Source organism: Gambusia affinis, linkage group LG12 (genome assembly GCF_019740435.1).
Source record: "Gambusia affinis linkage group LG12, SWU_Gaff_1.0, whole genome shotgun sequence".
Classification (NCBI taxonomy): Eukaryota; Metazoa; Chordata; class Actinopteri; order Cyprinodontiformes; family Poeciliidae; genus Gambusia; species Gambusia affinis.
In genome coordinates, this window is record NC_057879.1 from 27,404,295 (window position 1) to 27,430,222 (window position 25,928).

The 25,928-nt window shown below is 43.0% G+C and overlaps 1 protein-coding gene and 1 gene segment (V, D, J or C); one reads left to right on the top strand and one right to left on the bottom strand.

Annotated features, from left to right (window-relative positions):
* Positions 1–127: 127 nt before the first annotated feature.
* vcpip1 (valosin containing protein (p97)/p47 complex interacting protein 1) lies at positions 128–9,963 on the bottom strand. The gene is made up of 3 exons (XM_044135159.1): positions 7,140–9,963; positions 4,568–4,654; positions 128–3,976 (listed from the first exon to the last, which is right to left on the bottom strand). The coding sequence occupies exons 1-3, from the start codon at positions 9,790–9,792 to the stop codon at positions 3,240–3,242; spliced, it is 3,477 nt and encodes a 1,158-aa protein (XP_043991094.1). The 5' UTR covers positions 9,793–9,963; the 3' UTR covers positions 128–3,239.
* A 7,028-nt stretch (positions 9,964–16,991) lies between these two features.
* On the top strand, positions 16,992–19,538 carry LOC122841756. The segment is given in 2 exon segments: positions 16,992–17,253; positions 19,043–19,538. Coding segments are annotated over 2 exon segments (501 nt in total).
* Positions 19,539–25,928: the final 6,390 nt, after the last annotated feature.

A 25,928-nucleotide genomic window follows, 5' to 3' on the forward strand; every position in this document is an offset into this window, starting at 1 on the left:
ATGTTGCAAAAATTAAATCTTCAGAAGGAGCAACTTTGATTATTTGACCAGTTCAATCCTGAATCCTGCAGAGTTGATCAACAGACAACAGAGTTAAACCAGCAGAAGGACTCGGCTCACAAACAAATGGAGGAAATGATTTTATTGGTGGAGCTGAGAAGTTTTCATGCAAACAGCGACGTGGAAGCAGAGTATCGTCAGCGTTTTATTAGCAACCAGACAGCAGATCCAAAAGAACCAAACGGAGCGGTTTCTGTACAGGTCCAAATATTCTACATTATGTACTATAATACAGCAGGAACACAGAGGAGCCGCGGGTCGGTGACAGCAGGAGGTTCTGATCCGAAGTGTCCTTCCTGCTCGGGTTCAACAACTTCAAAGTACCGAGTTTTACTTCACTTCAACCAGGAGCAGAAAACTGAGCTGAGAGGCAGAAAAACAAAAAAATTAAACAGTAACACTTTAAAACTGATGATTTCTGAGAAAAGAACCAAAGCAGAACCAAAACCAAACTAAACAGAACCAAAACAGAACCAAAACCAAACCAGAACAGAACCAGAACAGATGGAGAGAAACCTGATCACTGGTGGTAAACATCAGCTTCCCTTACAGAACAAACTCAGACTAACTTTCTAAATGTTAAATGATTGAGTTTCGTCAAGTTAAGTAAAAACTAATCAGGTGTCGTCATGGCAACCACCTCCTCATCACAAAGCATGAGCATCAGAAAGCTTTGAGTAAAACAAACTCAGGGTCACTGTGAGAGACGAGTTCAAGAAAATAAGAAGCTTTATAGTTTATAGCAATAAAAGAAAAGAGGAAACATTAAAAATCAGGATGTTGATCGTTTCAAACTTCAGCTGCAGAAACAAAAGATTTAAACTGAACTCCAACCTTTTCATGAGTTTTATGCGAAAAGTGAGGAAAGTCGTGGTGGAAATGTGTTTCCTGTAGGAACCGGGAGCCCAACCAGAACCTGAGATGTGACATAATCCAGTTCTTCCAGAACCCATCATGTGGACCTTTGGTGTTCTGGTGCTGGAGCAGTGTTCAGGTCCAGCAGGTGGCGCCGTCCTGAAAACCTGAGCCAGGTTCTGGAGGGGAAACGGTTTGTTCTGATCGGTTCCCGTTTGTCAAACAAACGTCAGAAAAACTCTCCAGAAAAATAAAACAGATCAAACGCTTCCTGTAACCCGACAAAACCTCTGAGCTTCCCAACTCTTATTTATTTTTTTTGTAATTTGGTGAAATGTTGGCAGAAACACAAACATAAGGAGCAACTTTAACCTGGTTTTCTTTGGCTGCTGTTTAAACAGAAGTTCAGGTCCGGATGGAGGGAAGTTCTGTTCAGCTTTAAGAGCCCAGAAATAAAAAAATAAAATCAGGTTTGACCAGAAGCTTCAAACTCAAAACAATTCAAAAAATAAATAATACAAAAAAAAAAAACATCCACAAGAGAAATAAATCACCTTTTTAGGAAATTTGTTCTTTGTTGACGTCTTTGAATCGCCAGACATTTTTTTAATCTAAACTTGATTTATTTGACATATTTACTTAAATATCTTCAAACAAGAAGAACTGCACTGAGGTTTTCTCTCCAGCAGGGGGAGCCATCCCCTCTACCTTCTCTGCTCCTTCACGTTGTTTTTTCTGACTTCTGGTTTTGGCAACAGGAGCTTCAGCTTCAAACTGCTGTTAGAATCGACTTTATGGAGACAAAAAGGTTAAAAATTGTTGTTATGGAGATTTTGAACTGAAGAAAAACAAACATATTTATCTGTAAAAGTTGCTGCATAAACTGACCTCCAGGTCAACCCGCCTCAGTCTGAATCCTCAAATTAAACGTCTCTAAAATGCCGATCAGAAAACGTTTCTCTCTTTGGCATTTCCGTTTTTACATTCAACAGACGAGTGATGAATTAAAGGAATTACAAACTGCTGAACCCTCCAGAACGACGAAGCCTTCAGAAAGTCAAACTAGCAGGAAGTGGGAGGCTGATCTGAGTTTAGACCTGCATGGAGGACGTGATGCGGTTCCTGTGGATGAACACACCACTCAACACTCAGTAAATGCTTGTTGGGTTGGCTTGTCATCTGGGAAACGGCCTCTGATCAGAACTCTGTCAGCCAGGTTTTAGAAATATTTACTTCAAAACTGAGATCAAAACTCAACAGAACAAACAAGAAAATAAATTGGCCTGAAGGTTTGATTTGCAGGTTTCAGTGAGAAAAACCAGAAAGAATCTCAGAGGTTCACAATCCAATATGGCTTCTGTGCATAAAAAACAGCTGAAGTTGTACGTAGAAACTATTATTATTATTAACACTTAATGTTTTATTAAGCAAGTGGCACACACTGCTGTACAATCTAATAATATCTACCTGTGAACTCATTTAGTGTTTAATTAAAGTGACTCACTCAGAACAGAACAGAACCAAATCCAACCGGTTCTCTGATTGGCTGTGAACGGATTCCTACAAATCTAAAACCTCAGCTGGACTAAGTTCATTCAGGAGAAACGTTTCCTTCAGTCGGTGTTTTCCTTTAATTGGTCACTCGCCTGCGTCTCCAGCAGTCGGCAGAGACCTGAAGCTCACTCTGGTTGAACCTGTAAGCCTCTGCAGGAGCTCCTTCCTGCCTGCAGGTGGCGCAGTTTGACGGCTTCAGGAGTCCAGCATTCTTCAGACAGGCGGTGGAGCAAAGCAGGTGTTGGTGATGAAGGCAGCAGAGTTGAACAATGAAAGCGGTTATACGGGGCGTCTCCTCTGTGGGCCAATTATCACTTCCTGTACAGACAGGAAGTGTCCGGCTCTTTAATCTGACCGGGTTCTTCGGTGCAGGAAGAATTGGCGTCTGAAGGAGGGACTCAGAAGGCTGGAGATACAATCCGGGCAGCTTCCAGGTAACTGGGAACACTGGGAGCCGTCAGCTGGAGGGACAGTTCTCCTGAAGAAGGAAATAAATCCGTTTGCTCTGGATTTACTTCCTGCCTCTGAGGTGAGAGAGTTAGGAAGTAAAGACACGGACAGTGGCGGACAGACGATGCGCCGCAGACGGACCGTCTCCGTGTCTCAGCTCAGTGACGGTTGCCGCGGCAGCAGCAGGGCGGTCAGTTCGCTCCTCAGTCATGCAGCAAAGACGACGCGACGTAATAAAGACCTAAGCTTTGGGGTCCGGCCTGCGGCGGGGCAGCAGGCGGCGGTCAGGGGGCGGAGGCAGCGCGGCGGCGGCGGCCCCATCAGGAGTGGTCCATGGGTTCGCTGGCGTTGCCCTGCCCAGCCTCCTGGCTCTCCATTTCCTCTGGCTCCTCCGGTTTGCCCCCGGTGGCGGCCGCGGTGCTGGGTTTGGTTCCAGCAGTTCGCTCCTGGCTGGCCCCGCCCACGGCGCCCGCAGCGTCCTGCTGCTCCTTCAGGTGGCGCTCCATGGAGGCCTGGATGGAGGACACCATCTCCTGCAGCTTGCGGCGCTGCTGCTCCATCAGACCCGGGTCGGGAGCGCGGCCGTCCCTGCTGGCCACGAAGCCCGGCGCCATGCGGACCAGCTCTCTGGTGGCGTCCTCGGGAATGTCCGACAGGTCCGGCGCTCCTCTGGACACGCTGGCGCTCAGGTCCACGCCGCTGCTGTGCTGCCGCGTGATTGGCCGGTGCTCTGGAGGGGAGGAGCCTCCGGCGCTCCCTAGGGAGTGACCTTTGCCCTGGAAGGCGGTGACGCTCTGCAGCTGCTCCTTCTTGCGGACGACGCCGCCGCTGCCCAGCCGCAGGACGCCGTGGGACGGGCTGCCCTCTCTGCTGCCCCTAGAGGCCGCCTCGGAGCGCAGCTGCAGCACCGCCTCCCTCACCAGCTCCTCCACGTCCGGCCCGACCGGGAAGTGACCCGCGGCGTCCACACAGAGCTCCAGCCGCTCCTCCACCGCGTTGTAGACGAAGGTTTTCCCCGTCAGGTGAGGCAGCGTGCAATGCTTCCCGTCCATGAGGCCTGGAGGACAAACACACACAGAACCAATCAACACACACAGAACCAATCAACACACACAGAACCAATCAACACTTTAACTTATTTAACTAATCATGAAGGTGATTCATTAAGGAAATCACTACTGAAACTAATCTAGTTATCGATTAATCATTAATCTCAGTATACCGACTCAAAACAGAGTCAGAGCAGAAATTAGAGCAAAACTGTAACATATAATCACTGATGATCATTTTGTCCTTGTTCCACTAATATTAACACAGTTCAGTTCGTCTACAGTCCATCTGAACTCCATGAGGCTCCAGACTCTGTCAGTAACTCAGAGCGAACGAGGAGATGTGATGTGAAACGTCTTCAGTCTCAGGTTAAATTTATCTCTGAATCTGATTATTTCCACCACAGCAGCTTCCAGCTCTGTTGTTGTGTAAATGTGACGAAGCTTTGAAGCTTCAAGCTGGAAACACTCTGGGTTTTAAACATCCTGTACTGAATGGAAACTTAATAAAAACAACAGAAACCCAGATCCTCCCAGTAGGTCGTCCTGACGATGCTTGCTCGCGCTCTTGGCTGCGCTGCTGGAGAAAACAAACTCACCCATGTCTTTCTTGACGATGTTGTAGAAGACGCCGCCCTGCTGGAACAAGTGCGGCAGCTTCTTGGCGTACGACCAAACGTCCTCGCCTGGAAAAGAACAGTCATCGGGTTAGAGGCGTCCAGAAACACGCAGAGACCTTGAACGCAACACGAGGTTCAAATACGTCCGTAAATCAGGAATTCTGACGGGAGAAAACATCCGAGTCATGAAAACTGCAGCACAAAATCTGATGTTGTAAAACTAGATTCACTGCATGGATCCCATAACTCAAATGAATAAATCAAATTAATAACTAACTGCATCTTGTTTTCATCTAATTAGTGCAGGACGGTCCAAAGCTGCTGCCCTGGTTCACATCATCTTCACTTCTTTGTCGTTCCAACATGTTAGAATCGAAACGTGTTTCTGAGACGGTTCAGGTCCAAAACGCTGAACGAGTCCAATGTTCTGGAAAAAGAAATCCCCCTGATGACATCACAGAGGTTTATTCCACGCAGCCAATCAGAAACACGGAAATGTTTCAGCGGTTTACAACCTGCGGCTCGGGGCCACAAGTGGCTCCTTGGTTCTTCCACCGAGTGACTAAAGATAGAAAAGGAAGCAACATGCAGACGGAGGTTTCAGCAGGTTTTCAGTTTATTTCATGGAATAACTGCAGAATGACACTAAAAGTACCAGGAATAAGAATAATCTATTTGTCTTTTTATCTAATATGAATTTTTTTTTGTATAATTTCTGCAAATAACATCTCAGAATGAATTGATCCTGATTTCTGCAGATGTTTTATGTTTTTCTTTATTTTGAAGCTTCAATATTGATGCTTAGAACAAAATGATGTTTTTTAAAATAATAAAATATTAAATATTTGTCATTATTTATGTTGTTTTTAAACTGGTGTAACATTAGTGTTTCTAAGTGAGTTTTAATGAGGAAAACTGAGTTTTTTAAAAGCTGAAGATAAGAGAATTAAACCATCAAATTAGAATAAATATTGAATTTTACAACCATTTTACTGAGGCAAAACTAAATATTTCATTTTACATTTAAATACAGAAGCTAATTCTCAAAATAACTGCATACTAAACCACAGAATTATTGTTTCTGTCGCCAAACCGTTTATTCTTTCTATTTATTGTCAGCTGGAAAATGGAGGAACTGAAACGTTTTCAGCTTATAAAACTGTTTGTTGCTGATTTTATTTAACTGACTTCAGCTGCTAATATTTATATTTCAGGACATGAGAATCAGTGAAATGGTGTTTCTGGTATTTCATGATGGATCTGCATTTTACTGGCCGATTTATCAGAAGGTTTCAACCAATCAGAGGAGCAGCTCTGCTTCCAGGACCTTTTCATCTCCTGACGGGGTTTGAACTTCATCAGGATGAAGGAGAAGCAGATAAAACTCTGAACATTTTTGCAGATCAGTTGTTCTAACAGTCCGGCTGCAGCTCTGATGCATTCCTGTCCAGTGGACAGGAAGTGCAGCGTCAGGTCCAGCTGAGAGCTGAAAAATCAGCAGCAACGCTACGTCATGTTCTGTGTTTATCTGAGAGCGGCGGTGACCTTTGACCCTTTTGGCAGGCGACACAGGGAGGGGACGAGATGCCGGAGTCAGCAGATTGACTGAACACTCATCAGTGAATGCAGAGTTTCTGGTTCATTCAGCTGCAACCTGCTGGAAGCCAACCAATCAGAAGCCAGCTTGTGTCTGTGCTGTACAGCTCGACCAATCAGCAAAGCTCTCAGGTTCCCTCGAAATGAAAACAAAACTAAGAAAAACACTATTATTCTTTATTATTACATAAACAGGACTGAATACTAGGAGAGAGAAAAGTGGCCTGAAGACCCAGAATAGAAGACGACTGGGTTTTAACTAGGCCAGAGACTTTAACCTGTTAATTTAGTTTTATTACAATGAATCTTTTTTTAACAATTAAAGAAAAACAAAGCCTAACACAGTTAATATTTTATTATTATTGTTTTAGTTTACATACAAAAGCTCTGAGCTGGAACCGCGACGGCGGTTCTGACCCGATTACAAACGATAAACATCTTTGTTGTTGAACTCATGTTGATTTATTCAATAATTTAGCAGCAAAAAGTGTTTTGAATTGAAAACGTTGCTTATTTTGATAATATAGTTTGATTTATTACTTGCAGATTAACTTGTTCCATCATTAGTTTTAACTAGACAGGATGTAAACATCTGGCATAATAAATACCAATAAATTTAAAAATCCAGTTCTGTGTCCATTTCAGTTATTTAAATGATATTTATTTATGTGACTGCTAACATAAAGAAACTCGTTACAAATGGGAGCTTTTGTGTTTGTGAAGTTATTATTGACATTAAGTTACCTAAAAGACAAATAATGAATAAATACTTCTTGTTGTCACTTTTATCATCATCACAATAAAACCATGAAAAATTGTGATTAAACTTTATGCACTTGCTACAAAACTAAAACCATGTGAAATACTCTGATCTTATTCTGGAACAGGAGCGCTGCCAGGCTGCTTCCAGGATGTGATGTCATACAGGATGACCTGCGTGTCGCCATGTTCTTACCCATCAGGGTTGCTAGGAGACAGAGGGAGGACATCTCCAGGTCGATGCTCTCCTGGATCTCCCGGCTGCTCGTCCGGCCAACCGTCACCGCGTCGTCGCTCTTCGCCGAGTGCAGGGCGGAGTGCGAGCTGGTCGCCCTGGTGATGGGGGCCCCGGGGCCCCTGTCCTCAGGGCCCTTCAGGATCTCCACCGTCACCCTGTCGCCGTGCTGCAGGGCCACCGGCTCGTTCTCCTCGCCGTCCCGGGGCGGCAGCAGCTCTTTGGGGGGGAAGCCGTAACGGATGCACTGCTGCGGCGGCGGCACATCGAACTGCTTGGCGATGCTCCGGCGCAGCTCCGCGAAGGTGGTGAGGGCCGGCAGGGTGAGCATGGCCTGCCGCCCGTCGCTGGTCGTCACCCGGATCTTCTTCTCCTTGTTGGAGGAGGAGGAGGGAGAGGAGGTCTTGGTGGGGGTGGCGGGGGCCGAGGAGGAGGAGGTTTCCGGGGAGCCGCTGGGGGACGAGGTCCGGCCCTGACCTTTGGGGTCGTGCTTTAGCTTGTCGGAGCGTCTCTTCTGGGAGACGAAGGCCTGCTCACTGATGCTCTGCTGGAGGCTGCGCTCCGCCCGGCTCATCGTCAGCTCCTCCTTGTGGAGGGTCTTGGCTTTCTGACCCGTCAGGATGATCTTGGTGGGCAGCTGGGGGTCCGGTGGCGGCGGCACCTCCGTCCCGTCGCCGAGGCGATGGGCGTGGGCCCCGTCGATGGACACCGGGTTGTACTCATCCGGGTTCTTCTTGGCCGTGTGGTGCAGGATGGTGTTCACCACCTTCTGCACCAGGATCTCACTGCCAAACTCTCCAGGGAAGTGCTTGGTGACCAGCTTCATGGCCACGTCGTACACGTTGCTGTTCAGCGTCGGGTCCGTCTCGTGCTGGAACCAGTACACGGTCTCCCGGACCACCCTGCCCCCCCACTCCAGGGTGATGGGGAAGGCTTCGGGCAGATTGTCGTACTCCTTCCCATCCCAGTAGTGCTTGAAGCCACAGCCACACTTTCCTCCCTGCGACCGGCTGTTGGTTCTGTCCCCGTCCAGGTACACCACTGACCCGTTCCCGCGGATGTGCCGCACCGACGTCCCGTGGCACCAGGTGCAGGTGTTCAGGGAGCTCAGTTTGTAGTCCGGGACCAGGAAGTCCCTGTGGGGGTCGTAGGAGCACACCACGTTGTTGAGGGGGAAGCTGTAGTTCTTGTCGGGCCGCAGCTGTCCGTGCGTGGACTTGGCCAGGTTGTACAGCTTCCCGCCTGGTACCAGCCACTCGGACGGGATGTGTAGCTCAGAGAGGGCGCCACAGATAAGGCAGCGGTGCAGACGGTTCTCCATCACGGACTTCTTGGCCGCCTCCGTCACCTCCTCCGGTTGGACGCCAATCACGCCGGTCCGCCGGTAGACGTACTGGTGAACGTCGGCCACCAGCGACGGGTGGATGCTGTGCTTCTCCATGAACACCTCCTCCATGGCGTTCACCAGCCGCATCAGGTACTTATCCTGCAGGCTGCGGTCACCTCCGATCACGCAGCTCCCGTCCGGCTCCAGCTTGATGTACTTCCTGATCAGCTCCTGCGGGACGCCCCAGGCCTTCGGCAGCAGGCGGGGCGGCAGCTTGGGGAGAACCGTGTTCTTGATGCCCACCAGGGGAACGTAGTGGTTCCTGCCGGAGCTGCTCCAGGCGATGCAGATGGGTTTGTTCGGCTTCCCGTCCTTCCCCTTGCACTGTTCCTCTGGGACAAGTCCGGGCAAGAAGGTGGCAGAGTAGTCGCCAGAGCTCCTCATCCCGCTCATGGAGTCCAGCAGGACGATGGGCCGGTGGAGGACGTTGGCCAGCCCGAATATGTGGATGTTACGCAGTCCCAGTGGGACGCCTTCGGGGGGGATGAACAGAGGGTCGCACTCATTGATGATGTCCTCCCACTCTGCGGCATCAATGAAGTCCTGGAACAGGTTTTTGTAGCAATCCAGGTTCTGCTTGAAGTTCTGCTTGAGGTTTTCTCTCAGTGCGTGCCAGAACAGTTCCCTGCCCACCAGGGCTCTGGACACGGCGTGGACCAGGCAGTGTCCATCTCCGTCCACGTGCACCGGGATGAGACACTCTCTGTTGCCATTGGCCTTCTTTATCTCCTCCAGGGTGTCGTGGAGGTAGATCAGGCTCCCGGAGCGGTCTTTGCCGTACCCCATGGTGGTGACATGGTCCGGCTCTATCAGGAAGGCACGGTCCCCCAGCAGGGAGCAGTCAAAGATCTCACCCTGGTTCATATCTTTCAGCAGTTTGGCGCTGCCGGTCTGTTTGTCCATGCCGTAGCGGGTCAGCACCGGGGACAGCAGCTTGCAGTGGTAGTTGGACAGCCCCATCACCTTCACCAGCTCGGTCCCCTTCTTCGGGGCCCCGGTGACGCCGAGCAGGGCGTTTCTGAGCAGGTTGTGGAGCACCACGTCCGGGTCGGTGACCTCCTCCACGTTCAGCAGGCCGCTCTGCTCGTGCCGCTGGCCGCACTCCGTGCACTCGATGCTGATGGAGCCGTGAGCGGGGAAGAAGAGCCGCGCCTGGCATTTCGGGTCCGGGCAGGTACCGCACAGAATGCGCTTGTCTTTCTTCTTGGAGCTCTGCAGCAGCGACATTTCGGGGAAAATGAGGTGAAAATATCTCCAAGCTTCACAGAACCATGATAATAACCCCGCAGAGAGGCTGTCAGGTCAGCTCTGACCGCGCTAACGACTGTTTTCAACCAGAATAACACCAGAACAACACGGAAGCGGCTGGCTTTCTTTTAGCAACTGACCGTTGCTAAACGTCCCTACGTAATGACGCAGGACCTCTGGGACTTGTAGTACATCTGAATAATAATGAGCTTAAACCATTCATTTGCTCCAAAATACCTACATATATGTTTTATGGTTACAATTATTACACAAAATAATGTAATTGACCATTAATTAACCTGAAATTACAATACTGACTAAAATGTTCATAAACGATATCTTTAACCTTACTACATTTCCCAGAATGCGTTGCCGTATGTCGTCGTTTTGTTGTGTAAGGAAGTGAATTCAGGCAGAGTTCTCAGTTTATCAACAATAACACGATTAATAAAAACATATTTTACTAATGCGACGTATTTTCAGTGTTTACAGTAGTTTTTACATGCATTTTGGGAAAGTGTTAAAAAGTTAATTTTAAAAACCAGAGATTCCTAATGATCCCAGTCGGTAGTCTGCTGAATTTCATTTAGAAATATGTGAATTTGAATTTTTGCCTGATTATTCACTTTAGACGGGACAAAACAACAGAAAAAATATATCTTAATTTACTTTACTTATATATAAATAATTCGGCATAAACTGGATCCATTGAAATAAAGCTTATGTGGAGTAAATATTTTAAAAAGCCTATATGACAGGGGTTCTTACTGAATGTTTTTGTAACACGTTGTTTTTGTAAGAGGTTGTTGTAAGGTTTATTAGATCTGTGAATGCATTCCAGTGCTGAGCCTCAACAATTCAGTTAGGGGGGAAAAGAAGAGGATAAAAACTTAAAACATTAAGCTGTACAACATTGAAGGGTCTGGTAGGATTCAAAGTGTCTAGAAAGTTCTCAGTAATCATCTCCTGAACATCAGAGAAATCAATAAAGTGCAGAGGAAACCAGATACAGCCTGCTGTCTCTGCTGTAATCCTGCAGGTGATTCAGCAGATATGTGAATATCTTCTTTCCCATCAGAAAGTATGAAACTTAGTACAGTCATTAAGTTTTTCTGACAGCCTTTATTCATTTTCAGATAACATAAGATTTTCGTATGTAATAATGTCAAGCATCAGTTAGACTTGTATTCCACTCAACCAACTAGGCTGAGTTTTAGTTTTTACTCCTTTGAACTGACCACCAGATGGCAGATTTACTCCTTGTACTGGTTGAAGCTTCCAGCTCCAGAGGGTTTATCTGTCATGTTCAAATATATCTTATTTCTTCCTTTTTGCAGTGCTATTTTACATCTTGTGTATTTATCACTGGGGAAAAATCAGGTTTGTCCAGAATTTAAAAAACCAAGAAAATATAAATTGAAACAACTTCTTTTTGAAAATTGTTTACATTTCCAGCATAGATAATAAAATTTTATTTGGTCCTGATGCAGACCAGAAATGTGGAAGATTTTATTCAGCTGATTCTGATATCACCACAGGAAGATTTCAATTCTATTGTTTATTTATGTAACATTAATACGCAATAAATTTCATCTCAATGCTCTTCATCGTATGTAAAAATGTAGAATCAATTCAGCCTAGTGCAGTTTTTCTATATCGACAGATTCAAATTTAATCTTCATTCTTATTTAATCTGAATGATAAAATAATTCAATCAAATTCAGCAAATGAAAGTGTAAGATCTTTTCTAAGATCCCCAGATTGCAAAGCGTTAGGAAGCCTTACTGAGCTGGCATGTGGTGACAGTAGAAAGGAACAACTCAATGTTCAGCTTCCAGCGGGTGGAGGAACATTTACCAGAGCTTCTGAAGGTCTGCAGGTACGAACACCAGCAGAACATGTAAACAGTAACAAAATAAAGTCTAACTCTTGTGAGAAATTCTCTGCTTCAGAGTATTCAGCACCTAAATCACGACACAAACATGTCGGCAGAACAAAGAGCTTTTATTGTGGGAGACGCTTCAAAGTTTCAGGAGAGCAGAACAGAAACGGCTGCTTTCCTTTCAGGGTTGTGATTTTTCACAAGTCGCCTCCTTGTTGCCGTTTCATGAATTAATTAAAAGGATGATTAAAGCTGTTAGATATAAAATGATGCATCTTAATGCAAACAAAAGAAAAAAAAAGTTGAGTTAAAATGATAGTTGAAGGAAAGCGAAGCAGGAACTTATCAAACACCATCCGTTTCTGTCCAGAGCAGGGGCTGATGGGAGTTTTGGTTCCTCTGCTAGAAACCAGGTGGCCCTGGTCTGATCTCACAGCTCGTCCTTGTTTGGCCTCAGCTGCATCAGAGCGCCACTTCTCCCCAGGTTCACCAGAGGAAACACCACTGCACACAATGCTTTTCCTCCCAGCTGCTGCTCTGTGCTGGCTGGGTTCAGGTGAGTGTTTCCAGCCAATCAGGAGCCAACAAAGCCCACCTGGAACAAACACTGTCACACTAACCTTCACCTGTCTGTCTGTGTCTCTACAGCGCTGGCTGCCATGGCAACACCGCTGGTTCAGGACCAGTTATCACTTGTTGCTAAAGAAGGTAGCCCCGTCTCTTTAAAGTGCTCAGAAATAGACATGTGTGATAAAAATCAGGTTTACTGGTACCAAACCACAGAGAGCGATCCGCTCAGAGGGATTATACGCTTCGATCTTGGAGATGGAAAAATTAATCACCTTCTTCAATTGAAAGATTCTCAGAGAAAGGATTTCTTAGCTACACTTGAACCAAACGGCTGTAATTTGGTGATCCAGAAAGCTGAAACGGGTCATAGTGGCTCATATTACTGCGCCTGCTGGAAGTTCCCACAGTGAGAAACGATCCAACCAGCCTGAACAAAAACCTGCAGAGGAGCAGATGTTACACAGGAAGTAAACCACAGCCTCACCTTCAACCAGTTCACATCTGGAAAATCATTACCTCTGAAGATTTACAGCAGGGGTCCGCAAAGTGGCTCCTGGAGGGCCGATGGCATCCTGCATGTTTTATTCTCTCCCTGGTGGAAAAAACAACCTTTTCAGCAGGTCCATGTTCTTCTTAGGCCTCCAATGATCCATCATTGGATCCAGGTGCGTTAAACCAGGGACAGACTAAAACATGCAGGAGGCCCTCAGGGACCCACTTTGGGCCCCCCAGGTTTTCTGGTTGTTATTTAAAGATTATCAGTCTGAATAGAAACATTAAATAAATCTAATCCTGTTCCCAGGTTAGCTTGATGTGTTTTGAAGAACTCAGATGTTTGGACTTCTAGCCTCTGTTCTCACACCTGCAGCCTAAACATCCATTTTACTTCTTCATATTATATATCATCAACTTACACTTAAAATTAATTTGGTACAGTGTAAATATGGGCAGCTGTCGATCATAATTAGCTCACACTCAGGTCACATAATAAAAACACAAAGTTATAGAACACAGCAACTAATTAAACATCAACTTATCAGATACAAAAATATCTGATTATAAAAACACAAAGTTGGGCAAAAACCTAAAAGTGCTGAATTCTAGTATTAATTTAATCAGTTCTCTTGTTATTTATGCAATCTTTATGTTTTTTTATATCTCATGTTTATGCTTATTATGCAGAAATGACAAATATGATAAGAAGGAAAGTTCACTTATGAAGCAGTGTGGTGATGCTGAGCGGTTTCACAAGTCAGTATCCTACCTGCCATTGATAACTCTTCATCATTTTGATGAACTTTGTGATGAACTGAAGATCATGTCAGGTTGTTTTCTGCAGCGCTGACCGCTCCATGTGAAACAACAAACATGTATGTCGGGTTAATATGCTATGCTAAGCTAATGCATTAGTTTAGCAATAAACATGTTGTGTACTCTTCATCCAGTGTGTCCTTAGCCTCTCAAATCAATAACTATTGCTTTGTTTTTAAAGAAAAGCTTAATTTCTGATTTTATCTTCAATGCTTCCATTTAAAACATCAATTATTAATATTCATGTCTTTGAAACATGATTGTTCCTCCACCTTCTGTCCCCAGTGGATGAAATAAAAGAATCAATCTATGAAACTACGGGGTCTGGGTTGGTCAATGTGGACTCCCTCTTTTATTTCTTTCTATTTTTCAGTTCTAGAGGCCTTTTCCTGACAGTGATCTGTCAGAAAACGGCTGCAAGACGTGGAAGACACGTGGCAAAGGTCAACAGGTGGGACTCAAACGGCCGCATGGAGGACTGAGGTCTCCGTCCACAGGTCACTCACTCCACCTGCAACATCACAGCGACCCACTTTCCTGAACCTTATGACAGTTTAAATGTTTCTGGACAAACCTGTCATGATGTCACTGTTTAACAGAGACGCCGACAGAACGGCGAGGTTTAAACCCGAACCACATGAAACGGCGTGACGCGTCCAGAGCAGGGGCTGATGGGAGTTTTGGTTCCTCTGCTAGAAACCAGGTGGCCCTGGTCTGATCTCACAGCTCGTCCTTGTTTGGCCTCAGCTGCATCAGAGCGCCACTTCTCCCCAGGTTCACCAGAGGAAACACCACTGCACACAATGCTTTTCCTCCCAGCTGCTGCTCTGTGCTGGCTGGGTTCAGGTGAGTGTTTCCAGCCAATCAGGAGCCAACAAAGCCCACCTGGAACAAACACTGTCACACTAACCTTCACCTGTCTGTCTGTGTCTCTACAGCGCTGGCTGCCATGGAAACACAGCTGGTTCAGGACCAGTTATCACTTGTTGCTAAAGCTGGTCCCACTGTCTCTGTCCCTTTAAAGTGTTCAGAAACAAACCGCTGTGATAAAAATCAGGTTTACTGGTACCGAACCACAGAGAGCGATCCGCTCAGAGTGATTCTACGCATCGACCTGACCACCGGAGACGTTAATAAACGTTACAGTCATCCTCAGCGAGATGATTTCACGGCTTCACGTGAAGGAAACGGCTGTATTTTGATGATCAATGGAGTTAAAGAGCAACATAGTGGCTCATATTACTGCGCCTGCTGGAGGTTCCCACAGTGAGAAACGATCCGACCAGCCTGAACTAAAACCTGCAGAGGAGCAGATGTTACACAGGAAGTAAACCACAGCCTCACCTTCAACCTTTAAATAACTGGCAATTTATAAGCTGGTTTCCAGCTGTAATAACTGAAGCTGCATTGACTCTAGATCTATAACTCTAGATCTATAACTCTAGATCCATAACTCTAGATCTATAACTCTAGATCTATAACTCTAGATCTGTAACTCTAGATCTGTAACTCTAGATCTATAACTCTAGATCGTTCCTCTTTATGTCCAAACATAACTTCAGTTTTGATTCTGGTCAACTGGAGAACAGAAACAAAACTGTTTCATTGAAAACATTAATCTGTTCTAAGTATCTGTTCAGTGCTTGGATGGGGTCAAAGGTCACCTGGTGACATCATAACGGTAGAGCTGTGCATCATCTGCGTCGTTATGGTAGCTAATCTAATTTCTTGTTATGGCCTGAGCCAGTGGGAGAATGTAGATATTGAATAAATTGGTCCTAGGTTGTACAAATTACCACATGTGACCTCTGACCTCTTCGATGAGAAGTTTCTTATTGAAATAAAGAAATCCCAGTTCTTTATGTCAGACTGGAACCAGTTGAGTTCTGGACCGGAGACCCAATTCTCCAGTTGGTTCAATAATATGTCATGATCGACTTTGAGGTCCAACAGAACCAGAACCAGCTCTGTGGTTCTTCCACAGTCTGTGTTTATGTGGATCTCATTGAATACTTTGACTAGGTCAGTCTCAGTGCTGTGGTCACCAAGGAAACTAGACTGAAAGATGTGAAAATGTTTGGTTATCGTTGGGAATCAACCCGGCATTCTAACATCTATAAAAACTAATTATCCATCAACGTTTCAGATACATAAATATTTGTCATGTTGAGTTCCCATCTTTTAGGTCAAATACATAACAGTCAGGAGAACAAAAAATCAGATAAAGTTCATTTTAGCAAAGATGAAATGTGAGATTGTGTGGTTCTTGTCCTGGGGATGGGAAACCGGGTTGTCAGAACTCTGAAGACAGAGAGAAGGTAAGTTGATGGCAAATTGAAAAGGTTGAATCTTGAGGAACTGGACTGATAATACTTGGTGTGATGAGTTTCCACAAGGGGGGGTTACTGTGGTCTCTTTGCAGGGGGTTCTTGAGATGATCCAGGTTCCAGTGTGATCTTGACTGAGTTCTTTGGATGTAGATGGAAGAGCCTTGCGATGGAGGGCGGACAGGAAAGTTCTTGTGAGGAGAGGTGAGGAGCGAAACCAGGAACCGTGAACGATTCTTCAGCAGAGGCGGAGAGGGACTCGGGCCATCAGTGGGTGATAATCCACAGTGTCACGAGGAGAAAAGCAGAAACTCAGGCCACACAGAGAGTAAAACACCAGAGAGAGGCAACAGGAAAATATTGCTGGAAACAACCTCAGAGAGCCGACTCAGAGCGGTGCAGAGTACCATAACTGGCAAACACTGAGAGGAAGTGCTGGCAGCTCCTCCTCACATACTCCTGGATGATGAGGTGAATGATGGCCGGTCCACTGAGTCCCGTCAGCAGGCACGTCCTCCAGGTTGGCAGAAAATCCCCACTAAGGGCAAAAACCCCAGTTCCCAACAATATTTGATTATAAAAGCACTAAGTTGAGGCGTGCTCCGGTGGCGTGGAGGGTAGCGCACCCCACGTTTGGAGGCCTTCAGTCCTCGACGCGGCCGTCACGGGTTCGATTCCCGGACTCGACGACATTTGCCGCATGTCTTCCCCCCTCTCCTTCCCCCTTTCCTGTCAGCCTACTGTTGTATAAGGGACACTAGAGCCCACAAAAAGACCCCCTGGTGGGGAAAAAAAAAAAAAAAAAAAAGCACTAAGTTAGACCGACCAACTATAGAAGGTGATGATTTCTAGTTCTAACGTCACCAATGTCCTGTACTTTGCAGTGCTGAAGTACACTGTAAAAGAATCCGTAAAATTTAGGGTAAGAAACTGTAAAATACAACAGTTACAGACTGTAGCATCCAAATGGCTGCTGGAATAGATGGAAGCAGCGTTCCTTTGGTGGTCAATGTGGACCAAAGGCAGCTGGACCTTCTAGTGCGACTTTTCTAAAAGTGTTGAATGTTTCTGGACAAACCTGTCATGATGTCACTGTTTAACAGAGACGCCGACAGAACGGCGAGGTTTAAACCCGAACCACATGAAACGGCGTGACGCGTCCAGAGCAGGGGCTGATGGGAGTTTTGGTTCCTCTGCTAGAAACCAGGTGGCCCTGGTCTGATCTCACAGCTCGTCCTTGTTTGGCCTCAGCTGCATCAGAGCGCCACTTCTCCCCAGGTTCACCAGAGGAAACACCACTGCACACAATGCTTTTCCTCCCAGCTGCTGCTCTGTGCTGGCTGGGTTCAGGTGAGTGTTTCCAGCCAATCAGGAGCCAACAAAGCCCACCTGGAACAAACACTGTCACACTAACCTTCACCTGTCTGTCTGTGTCTCTACAGCGCTGGCTGCCATGGCAACACAGCTGGTTCAGAAGGATCTGACTCTGACCAGTAACACTGGTGAAATGATCACCATTGGTTGTTCTGGTTTTGAAACCTGTGACTTCAATGTTATTTACTGGTACCAGAAAAAGACTGAAACAGAACAGTTTGTACCGATCCTTCGATTTGATCGAAGTGCTAAAAAACCCCCTTACAACTTTAATCACCCTCAAAAAAACTCGTTTTCATTGATTAGGAAAGACGACAGCTTTGAGCTGGTGATCAGCGGCACAGAAGACGCACATTCAGCCACTTATCACTGCGTCTGCCGGAAAACTGTATCCCACAGCGCAGAACCAGGCCTGACAGCCGAACAGAAACCCTCTGAGCAGAGCAGCTGTTTAAATGAGGCAGAGAGAAAAGAAAACCACAGAAAATCCCAGAACAGCTCAGATAAAACTATTCACTCAACTAAATATTACAGACTGTCACGGTTTCTCTGAGCTTCAACAAATAAATCTGATCTGTTTAATCTGTGTAAAATGGAAAACCAGTTTGACCATTTTCAGCAGTTCCAGATTACATGATTATTGTTTTCAACAGGAGAACCTCAGATGATGGTTGACTGGAGGCAGCAGAAATGTTTCCAGATCATTTCATCCCTTTAATTCCAGGCAGGATTATTTATAGACAACATTTACACACAAGTAGGAGACCTGGAGGAACATACAGCTGATACATTTAGGGATGTTCTGTGGTTTTCTGACCAGCCTGTGGAAAATCTGGGCAGTGTGATCAATGGAGAAAGAGGAAAAGGTCAGAGGTCAGGATGTTCCAGTGATGTAGTAGATTTACTCATACAGTAACCATCATTTTCTAACCAGTTGGTATAAATGTTTAATATAACAAGCTTTGATCAGGGATTGATTATTTGGCTCGTTTAATAATCAAAACACTGAAAAACATTACAAGAAGACTCATTGTTTACAGAAACAGTTAATCTGTTTGGTATTTGGTGGTTGTGTTATGAACCGTCATGGTGCTACAGTTGGAGATCAGAAAAGATGAAGAAGATTCATGGAGGAAGAGGATAAAGTGATAAAGTTCAGCTGCTGTGATGTGATAGACTGAATATTGAAGCTGCACAGTGAAGCAGTTAGCATCGTTGTCTCAAAGCTAAAGGCTAGCATTCTGCAAGACGTGGAAGACACGTGGCAAAGGTCAACAGGTGGGACTCAAACGGCCGCATGGAGGACTGAGGTCTCCATCCACAGGTCACTCACTCCACCTGCAACATCACAGCGACCCACTTTCCTGAACCTTGTGACAGTTTAAATGTTTCTGGACAGACCTGTCATGATGTCACTGTTTAACAGAGACGCCGACTGAACGGCGAGGTTTAAACCCAAACCACATGAAACGGCGTGACGCGTCCAGAGCAGGGGCTGATGGGAGTTTTGGTTCCTCTGCTAGAAACCAGGTGGCCCTGGTCTGATCTCACAGCTCGTCCTTGTTTGGCCTCAGCTGCATCAGAGCGCCACTTCTCCCCAGGTTCACCAGAGGAAACACCACTGCACACAATGCTTTTCCTCCCAGCTGCTGCTCTGTGCTGGCTGGGTTCAGGTGAGTGTTTCCAGCCAATCAGGAGCCAACAAAGCCCACCTGGAACAAACACTGTCACACTAACCTTCACCTGTCTGTCTGTGTCTCTACAGCGCTGGCTGCCATGGCAACACAGCTGGTTCAGGACCAGTTATCACTTGTTGCTAAAGAAGGTAGCCCCGTCTCTTTAACGTGTTCAGCCTCAAACGGCTGTGATAAAAATCAGGTTTACTGGTATCAAACCACAGAGATCGATCCGCTCAGAGTGATTCTACGCATCGACCTGACCAGTGGATTTCCTAATAATCGGTACGGTCATCCTCAGAAAAATGATTTCACGGCTTTCAGTGTAGGAAACGTCTGTAGTCTGAAGATCCAAACAGTTAAGGAGGAACACAAAGGCTCATATTACTGCGCCTGCTGGTGGTTCCCACAGTGAGAAACGATCTGAGCTGCCTGAACAAAAACCTGCAGAGGAGCAGATGTTACACAGGAAGTAAACCACAGCCTCACCTTCAACCAGTTCACACCTCAGGGGGGGCAGTCCTGGTCCTGGACGGTCAGAGTCCTGCAGAGTCCAGTCTGTCTGGTCCAACAACCTGGATCTCCTCCTCAGTGCAGTCGGGTTCTCCAGAGTTCTGCTGATGACCTCATGATTGGACTCAGGTGTGTTGAAGTAGAGAAACATCTAAAGGTAGCAGGACCTCATGGTCCTCCAGGTCCTCCAGGTCCTCCAGGTCCTCCAGGCCCTCCAGGTCCTCCAGGCCCTCCAGGCCCTCCAGGTCCTCCAGGTCCTCCAGGTCCTCCAGGCCCTCCAGGTCCTCCAGGTCCTCCAGGCCCTCCAGGCCCTCCAGGTCCTCCAGGCCCTCCAGGTCCTCCAGGCCCTCCAGGTCCTCCAGGTCCTCCAGGTCTGGAGTTGCCCACTCCTGACAGAGACTCATACACAACATGAAAAGCAATAATCATTCAAAGGTAAACATTTAACTAATTATCCAATAAATTTAAAATATTTCTGCTCAAACAGAACAAAACATGAAATGTTTTTTTTGTTATTCATGATTGTTGTGGATTTTATATCTTATGTTGTTTATCAGGCAGGAATCAGATAAAAAAGCATCTAAATAGAAAGAAATTTGACTTCACATCATGAAACTGATGTCTGTCTCTTTAAGAAACTCCATCAGCAGTACTTCTCCATGATGCCATTTACAACCATTCTTAGGAACGTTGTACTGTTTGCTGACTTTAGGATGCTAAATCAATATCTTTGATCATAATTTATCGATGACCTGTAAAGGTGAAGACCAGACAGATTTTTATAAAACTTTGTGATGTTTTTACTCCATGTTGGTTTTGGTGAATCAAAACGTTCAATATTTACTGAACCTTTTCTAACAGTCTCATAAATTAAACATTTTTTAACATGAAGTGAAATAATCTGTCAGTGGAACCAGGACGTTTTCATCAATATTAAGGAACTATTTACTTAAAACAAGTTCCTATTTCATGCTGAAAAGCTCCGTAAACGTCTGTTTAGTTTTGTCTCAGTTAAAGTGGATTAAGATATTAAACTAGAACAAAATTACTTGGTTGGATTTTGTGTTTTTGCAGTGAAAGAAATTAAAACCAAATTAATGTTGATGCAAAACAAGAAAACTCATTTGGTCGAAAACCGTCTTAGAACCGGATACTACGGGTCAGGAGGGCAGAGAAACCACAACAATGTGAAAAATAGGAGAAAATAGAAATGATGGGAATGTGTTAAAAAGTGACTTTTGACTAAATCTTTTAAACTTTGTTCTCAGCAGCAGCAACGTTTCTATCTGTTCCAGTTCATGGAAAAGCTTCACATGTGATAGAAAACATTTGTTCCTGTTTTACCTGAGATGTTGAAGTTTGGAGAAAGTTATCCTTGGCCACATCCAGCCCCCCAAACACGCAACCCTTAAAGAAAGCGGCTCCTTCCTGGCGCTGCAGACTCTGAGGTTTTTGTATCAGAGAGTTTCGCTGTGGAAGGATCTGGAGGATCTAATGAGTCCAAGAAGTTCCTCATCTTTGGGACTGGAACAAAACTTTTTGTAACAGGTAAGAAAAACATTCATTATTAATCTGCTGAAATTCTGAATTTGTGTTTTGAGCTCTGAATGTTTTCAGCTCTGACAGAAATATTTTATGATCTGAATTGAGGTGAAAGTCAGCAGCTCCAAAACTCTGATCCTCCTTCCTACAGCAGCAGAAACCTGATAAAAAAAAACAAAGTTTGATAAAGTTTGTTATTTTCTGGTTTCTGTTCAGCCGCCTGTTTCCTGGAAAAACACAGAAACCAGGAAACCTGAATTCTGAGAACGACGGAAACTTTTTCTGCTCCGTTCTTCAGTTAACCAGAGTAAAAAACAAACATTTCATCACAGAAGATCTGAGGAAGTTACCAAGGTCTAATTTCAACATATTCATGTTTAAATGCTGGATTATATTTACAGACATATCAGCGTTTTTGCTTCTCAGTGAATCTGAGGCGTTTCTGGGAAACAATAATAATCAATAATCAAAACTTCATCTGATTGTCTGGAGTCCAAACATTTTGCTTTCTGGACCAAAACTGCAAAGCTGGAAGTTTTAATAAAATAAAAAAAATAAAAAAATCTCTTTTATTATTAATATTTCACCTGGAAAGAAAAGAAACACAACATTTAATAAAACAAGAAAATATTGTGATTTCTGGAGAAAATGAATCTGATGGTAGATTTGAAACATTTTATTTTTTAGATTGTATTTTTTTGTTGTTTTGTTTGTGATTTTTCAAAACAACATTATTGAAACAATAAAAACAATAATAACAGGCTGTTAATAATAATAATAACATTTTATCACCAGGTGACCTGATGATCAAACCCAAACTGATCGTTAGTAAAAGTTTTTGTTTCTGTTTCAGTTCAATTAAAACTAAAATCATGTTTGATCAAATATTAATACTTTTGGGGGCTTTAAATGTTTTATTTTAAGGTTTTAATCATTTTAAAAAATGTGAATCTGCATCAAACCAAATGAATTATTCTGTGTCCGCGATGCGACACCAATCACCCGCCGCCGGCCCGGCGCCGCGCGTTGGACACCCCACAACACCAAAACATTTTATTAGATTCATAAGCATCCATGATGTAAATATGTCTACAGTTTTACTTTTTAAAATAATTATAACAGAAACAAATTTTAAAATTTGAAGTTAAAATGAAATTGAAATAAAATCATAAAACCAGCAGCTGGTTTTTATCTGTCATGTTCAATTTACCGCAGGAACTTTGTAAAGTGTAAAATTTCATTACTTAACATATAAACTTTATTATAAAATATATAAATATATATCTATATATCAGCTTTAAAAATGAGATTACACCTAAACAAAATGTTATTTTCTCCAAATAGTTTGATATTTTATTCTTGTAAATTTACTGCAGTTTGTTAATTGTAAAAAATAAAAAAATAAAAAAAATCTTTTAAAATCAATTTAAAGTTTCTATTATTATTATTATTATTATTATTATTATTATTATTATTATTATTATTATTATTATTATTAGCATAATAAAACAAAGTTAATGTGTGGGAACGTATACAAACTTATTAAATTCATTTTTGTTCCTATTTATATTTACATTGTAACATTTTATATTACAGCCCAGATTTTTCAACTTACACATTAATCATATTTTATATATTATATATTATTGTATATAATTATTCATATTAGTAATACAGACTGGAGTTTTTACATCTTCATTTTATTTTATTCTCTCTGAAATATTTAAACTGTAACAATATTATGAAATTAACATTAAAATTCAACAAAATATAAAACAAACTATTAATTCCGAAATTCAAAACATACTTTTAAAAACTTGTAAAAACATTTATATTGATTTAAAATATATTTTTATGATATTTTATATCTATGTTGGAATATAGATATAAAAATATTTCATTAATATTAATTATGTTATTTATTCTGTTTGTAGAAGTTTTCTAGTTCTGGTTAAGAAAAAAATAATTTGTCACTTTAACAATTAAAATAATTTATTCTGCCACCCAACAATAAAACCTTTTTAATCACATTAATAATATAATAATAATAATAATAATAATAATAATAATAATAATAATAATAATAATAATAATAATAATAATAATAATAATAATTATAGCAATAATAATAATGATTAGAATGCAAAGTATTAACGGATGAAAAGAATCTTATATTGTTGTTGTTGGATGATATAAAAAGGCTTTTTTACATAAATATGTATTTTAAGGATTTTAGTGACAGATAATTTAAAATATTGATTTTTGTTGATTATTGATTATTGACAAATTCTGTTGAACCGTCTGTATTTTTTTCCATCACATTTTATAAACTCTGGGTTGGAAAATCCTTCAAGAATTTAATTACTTGAAATTTATTTGAAATCATTTCTTATTTTGTTTCTTTCCAACATTTTTCAGTTAAATTTCTTCCTTTGTTATGATGATGAATCTTCATATTTGCTCTTTATTGAAATGTTTTTTCTCCTGTGACGCTTCAGATGGCCGAAAGAAGGAACCTGAGGTGAGCCTGTACTCCGGGGCTCCGCAGCCGCAGCCGGACCGGAAGGAGCAGCAGCCGGACCGGAAGGAGCCGCTGCTATGCGTCGCCTCACGAATGATTCCGCCTGTGATCCGGTTCACCTGGAAGAGGAAGAGGGAGGACGGGAAGGAGGAGGTTCTTCCTGCTGGAGCGGAGCAGCTGGAGCTCAGCGAGTCGGATCGGTTCTCCTCCATCAGGATGGTGGATCCGGATCCTCAGCACGCCTACGAGTACCGCTGCTCCGTCCAGCATGAAGGGGGCGCTAAAGAGTCTCCCTCAAAAACAGGTAAAGAGGCTCAGAGTTACTGAAGAGGCGGAAAACCCAGAAGATTTACTCAAGTTAAAGTACAAAGTATCTGTCCAAGTATTCAAGTATTTGGTAAAAAGTACTGAGGAACTGATTATCAAACATTTAATACGTCACAATGACATCATCAGATGGACCAAATCATAAGGTTCAGTGGAAATTTTGCTATTTTAAGGATGAAAATGACAATAATTTATATAAGTAACAAAAAGTATCAAAATTAGGCCAAATATTTTTTCCTAAATCAGTTTATTTAAAAAATAAATAAATAATAAAAAAAAAAAACTTTAGGAAACTTTAACAAAAACTGCAGGCGTGTGTCTGGTGAATTTCTGGTTAAAACTTGTTTATTTTCATCCAGATGGCAGAAAATCCAAAATTTTACTCCAGTAAGAAAAGAAATACTTCAAAATAAAATGATTCAAGTAAAAGCAAAAAGTTCAGCGCAGTGAAAAAACTTTAGTTTGTTTCAAATAGTTACTCAGGTAAAAATGATTTAGTGGCTCTGGTTCCTTCAGCAGCCGATGTTCTGATGTTCTGATGTTTTAATGTTCTGATGTTCTGATGTTCTGATGTTCTGATGTTCCTCTCAGTTCTCCCCCGCCCCCCCAGCCCTCTGCCCTCCACCAGGTCTCTGGGTTTCAGCCAGCAGCTCGTCTTCCTCATCTACTCGCTGCTCATCGCCAAGAATCTTCTCTATTTCTGCAGCCTCTTCTTGATCAGCGTCTGTGGAACCAGCAGAGCCGATTGATGGTTCCCAGTTTGTCCTGGGAACCAGCAGAGCCGATTGATGGTTCCCAGTTTGTCCTGGGAACCAGCAGAGCCGATTGATGGTTCCCAGTTTGTCCTGGGAACCAGCAGAGCCGATTGATGGTTCCCAGTTTGGAAGTTTCCAAACATGAATGTAAAACTTCAGGATTTCATTATTAAAGTGAAAACGCTTCTACATGCTGCATTTCTATACTGTTCACCCAGCGGGAGGTAAAAACCTCATTAATCATTTTAAGAATGTGAAAATATTTTTTATCTTTTGAGGCTTTTGGATGAAATTTTGCATATTTCTGCTTTGTTTACATTTATTGTTCTTATTGCAAAGAATTTATTTCATTTTATTATTTACTCAGTTTATGAATGTTTTCTCTTTCTGCCAGCTGAACCTGTTTTAACTCGACCTTCAATAAAGCTGAATATATTCTGTCTTTATTAATGTGAGGCGATTATCTGGATTTCATAAATTTGGTGAAATAAAATGTAATTAATAAAGACGTTGTTTCAATTCATTCTGTTTCATTTCACTGAGATTTTTAATTTATGATTGTTGTAGTTTAATATGAAGATGTTGGTCATTATCTAATTAATAAATAACAAAATAAGAATGAAAAGTATTATTAAATATAATTACAAAATGTTTTAACATGCACAGGTAAACAAAATAGATGTAAATTAGTGAAGATAATAATAATCTGACTGCCTGAATAAATACAATTATATAATTTATTGCTATAATTTAACATTTAAGTTAATTTTATTATTCTCTATTTTAAATTAAAAACAATCCAATTTACTTTTGAATCTAAATAATATATAATAAAACTGATCTTTAGTTATTGAGCAGCTGAAGATTCACAAATGATTCTGTAAAAAAGAAAATACAGAAAAAGAATTAAAGAACAAAAAACAGAATCAAATATAAAAGTTGATATTTTTACAGCAGGAGGTTTGAAAGCCGTTTGGACAGTTGGATCAGATCAGCGATAATCTGGGTTTGGTCGTCCTGCAGCTGTGTGGGTTTGTGCTCTGCAGCCTCCACACCGTTAGCTGTGGCTTCTCACCTTAATAACACAACGACAGTTACCAGCATCGACTGAAACAATCGTTCAGGAAGCAGCTGTGTTCTTCATCTGAGAGACAAACAGCTCAGAGCTGAACTCACAGCTCAGCAATCCGCTCTGATCACAGTGAAATCACATCAGTCTGCTCGACGGCTCAAATCCTGCAGAATAATTAGAACCAAAGACTGAAACACCAACAGCTGAATCTGAACTCGGATCAGTTTTTCTGTTTCTGTTGCTGC

What these genes read in the sequence shown, in the direction of transcription:
- vcpip1 (XM_044135159.1), bottom strand. Translation starts at nt 9,792, where the DNA reads ATGTCGCTGCTGCAGAGCTCCAAGAAGAAAGACAAGCGCATTCTGTGC. An exon ending in TCTCCTAGCAACCCTGATGG is followed by an intron (nt 4,655 to 7,139) that starts GTAAGAACATGG and finishes GTTCTTTTCCAG; the next exon opens with GCGAGGACGTTTGGTCGTAC. An exon ending in CATCGTCAAGAAAGACATGG is followed by an intron (nt 3,977 to 4,567) that starts GTGAGTTTGTTT and finishes TTTGTCCTCCAG; the next exon opens with GCCTCATGGACGGGAAGCAT.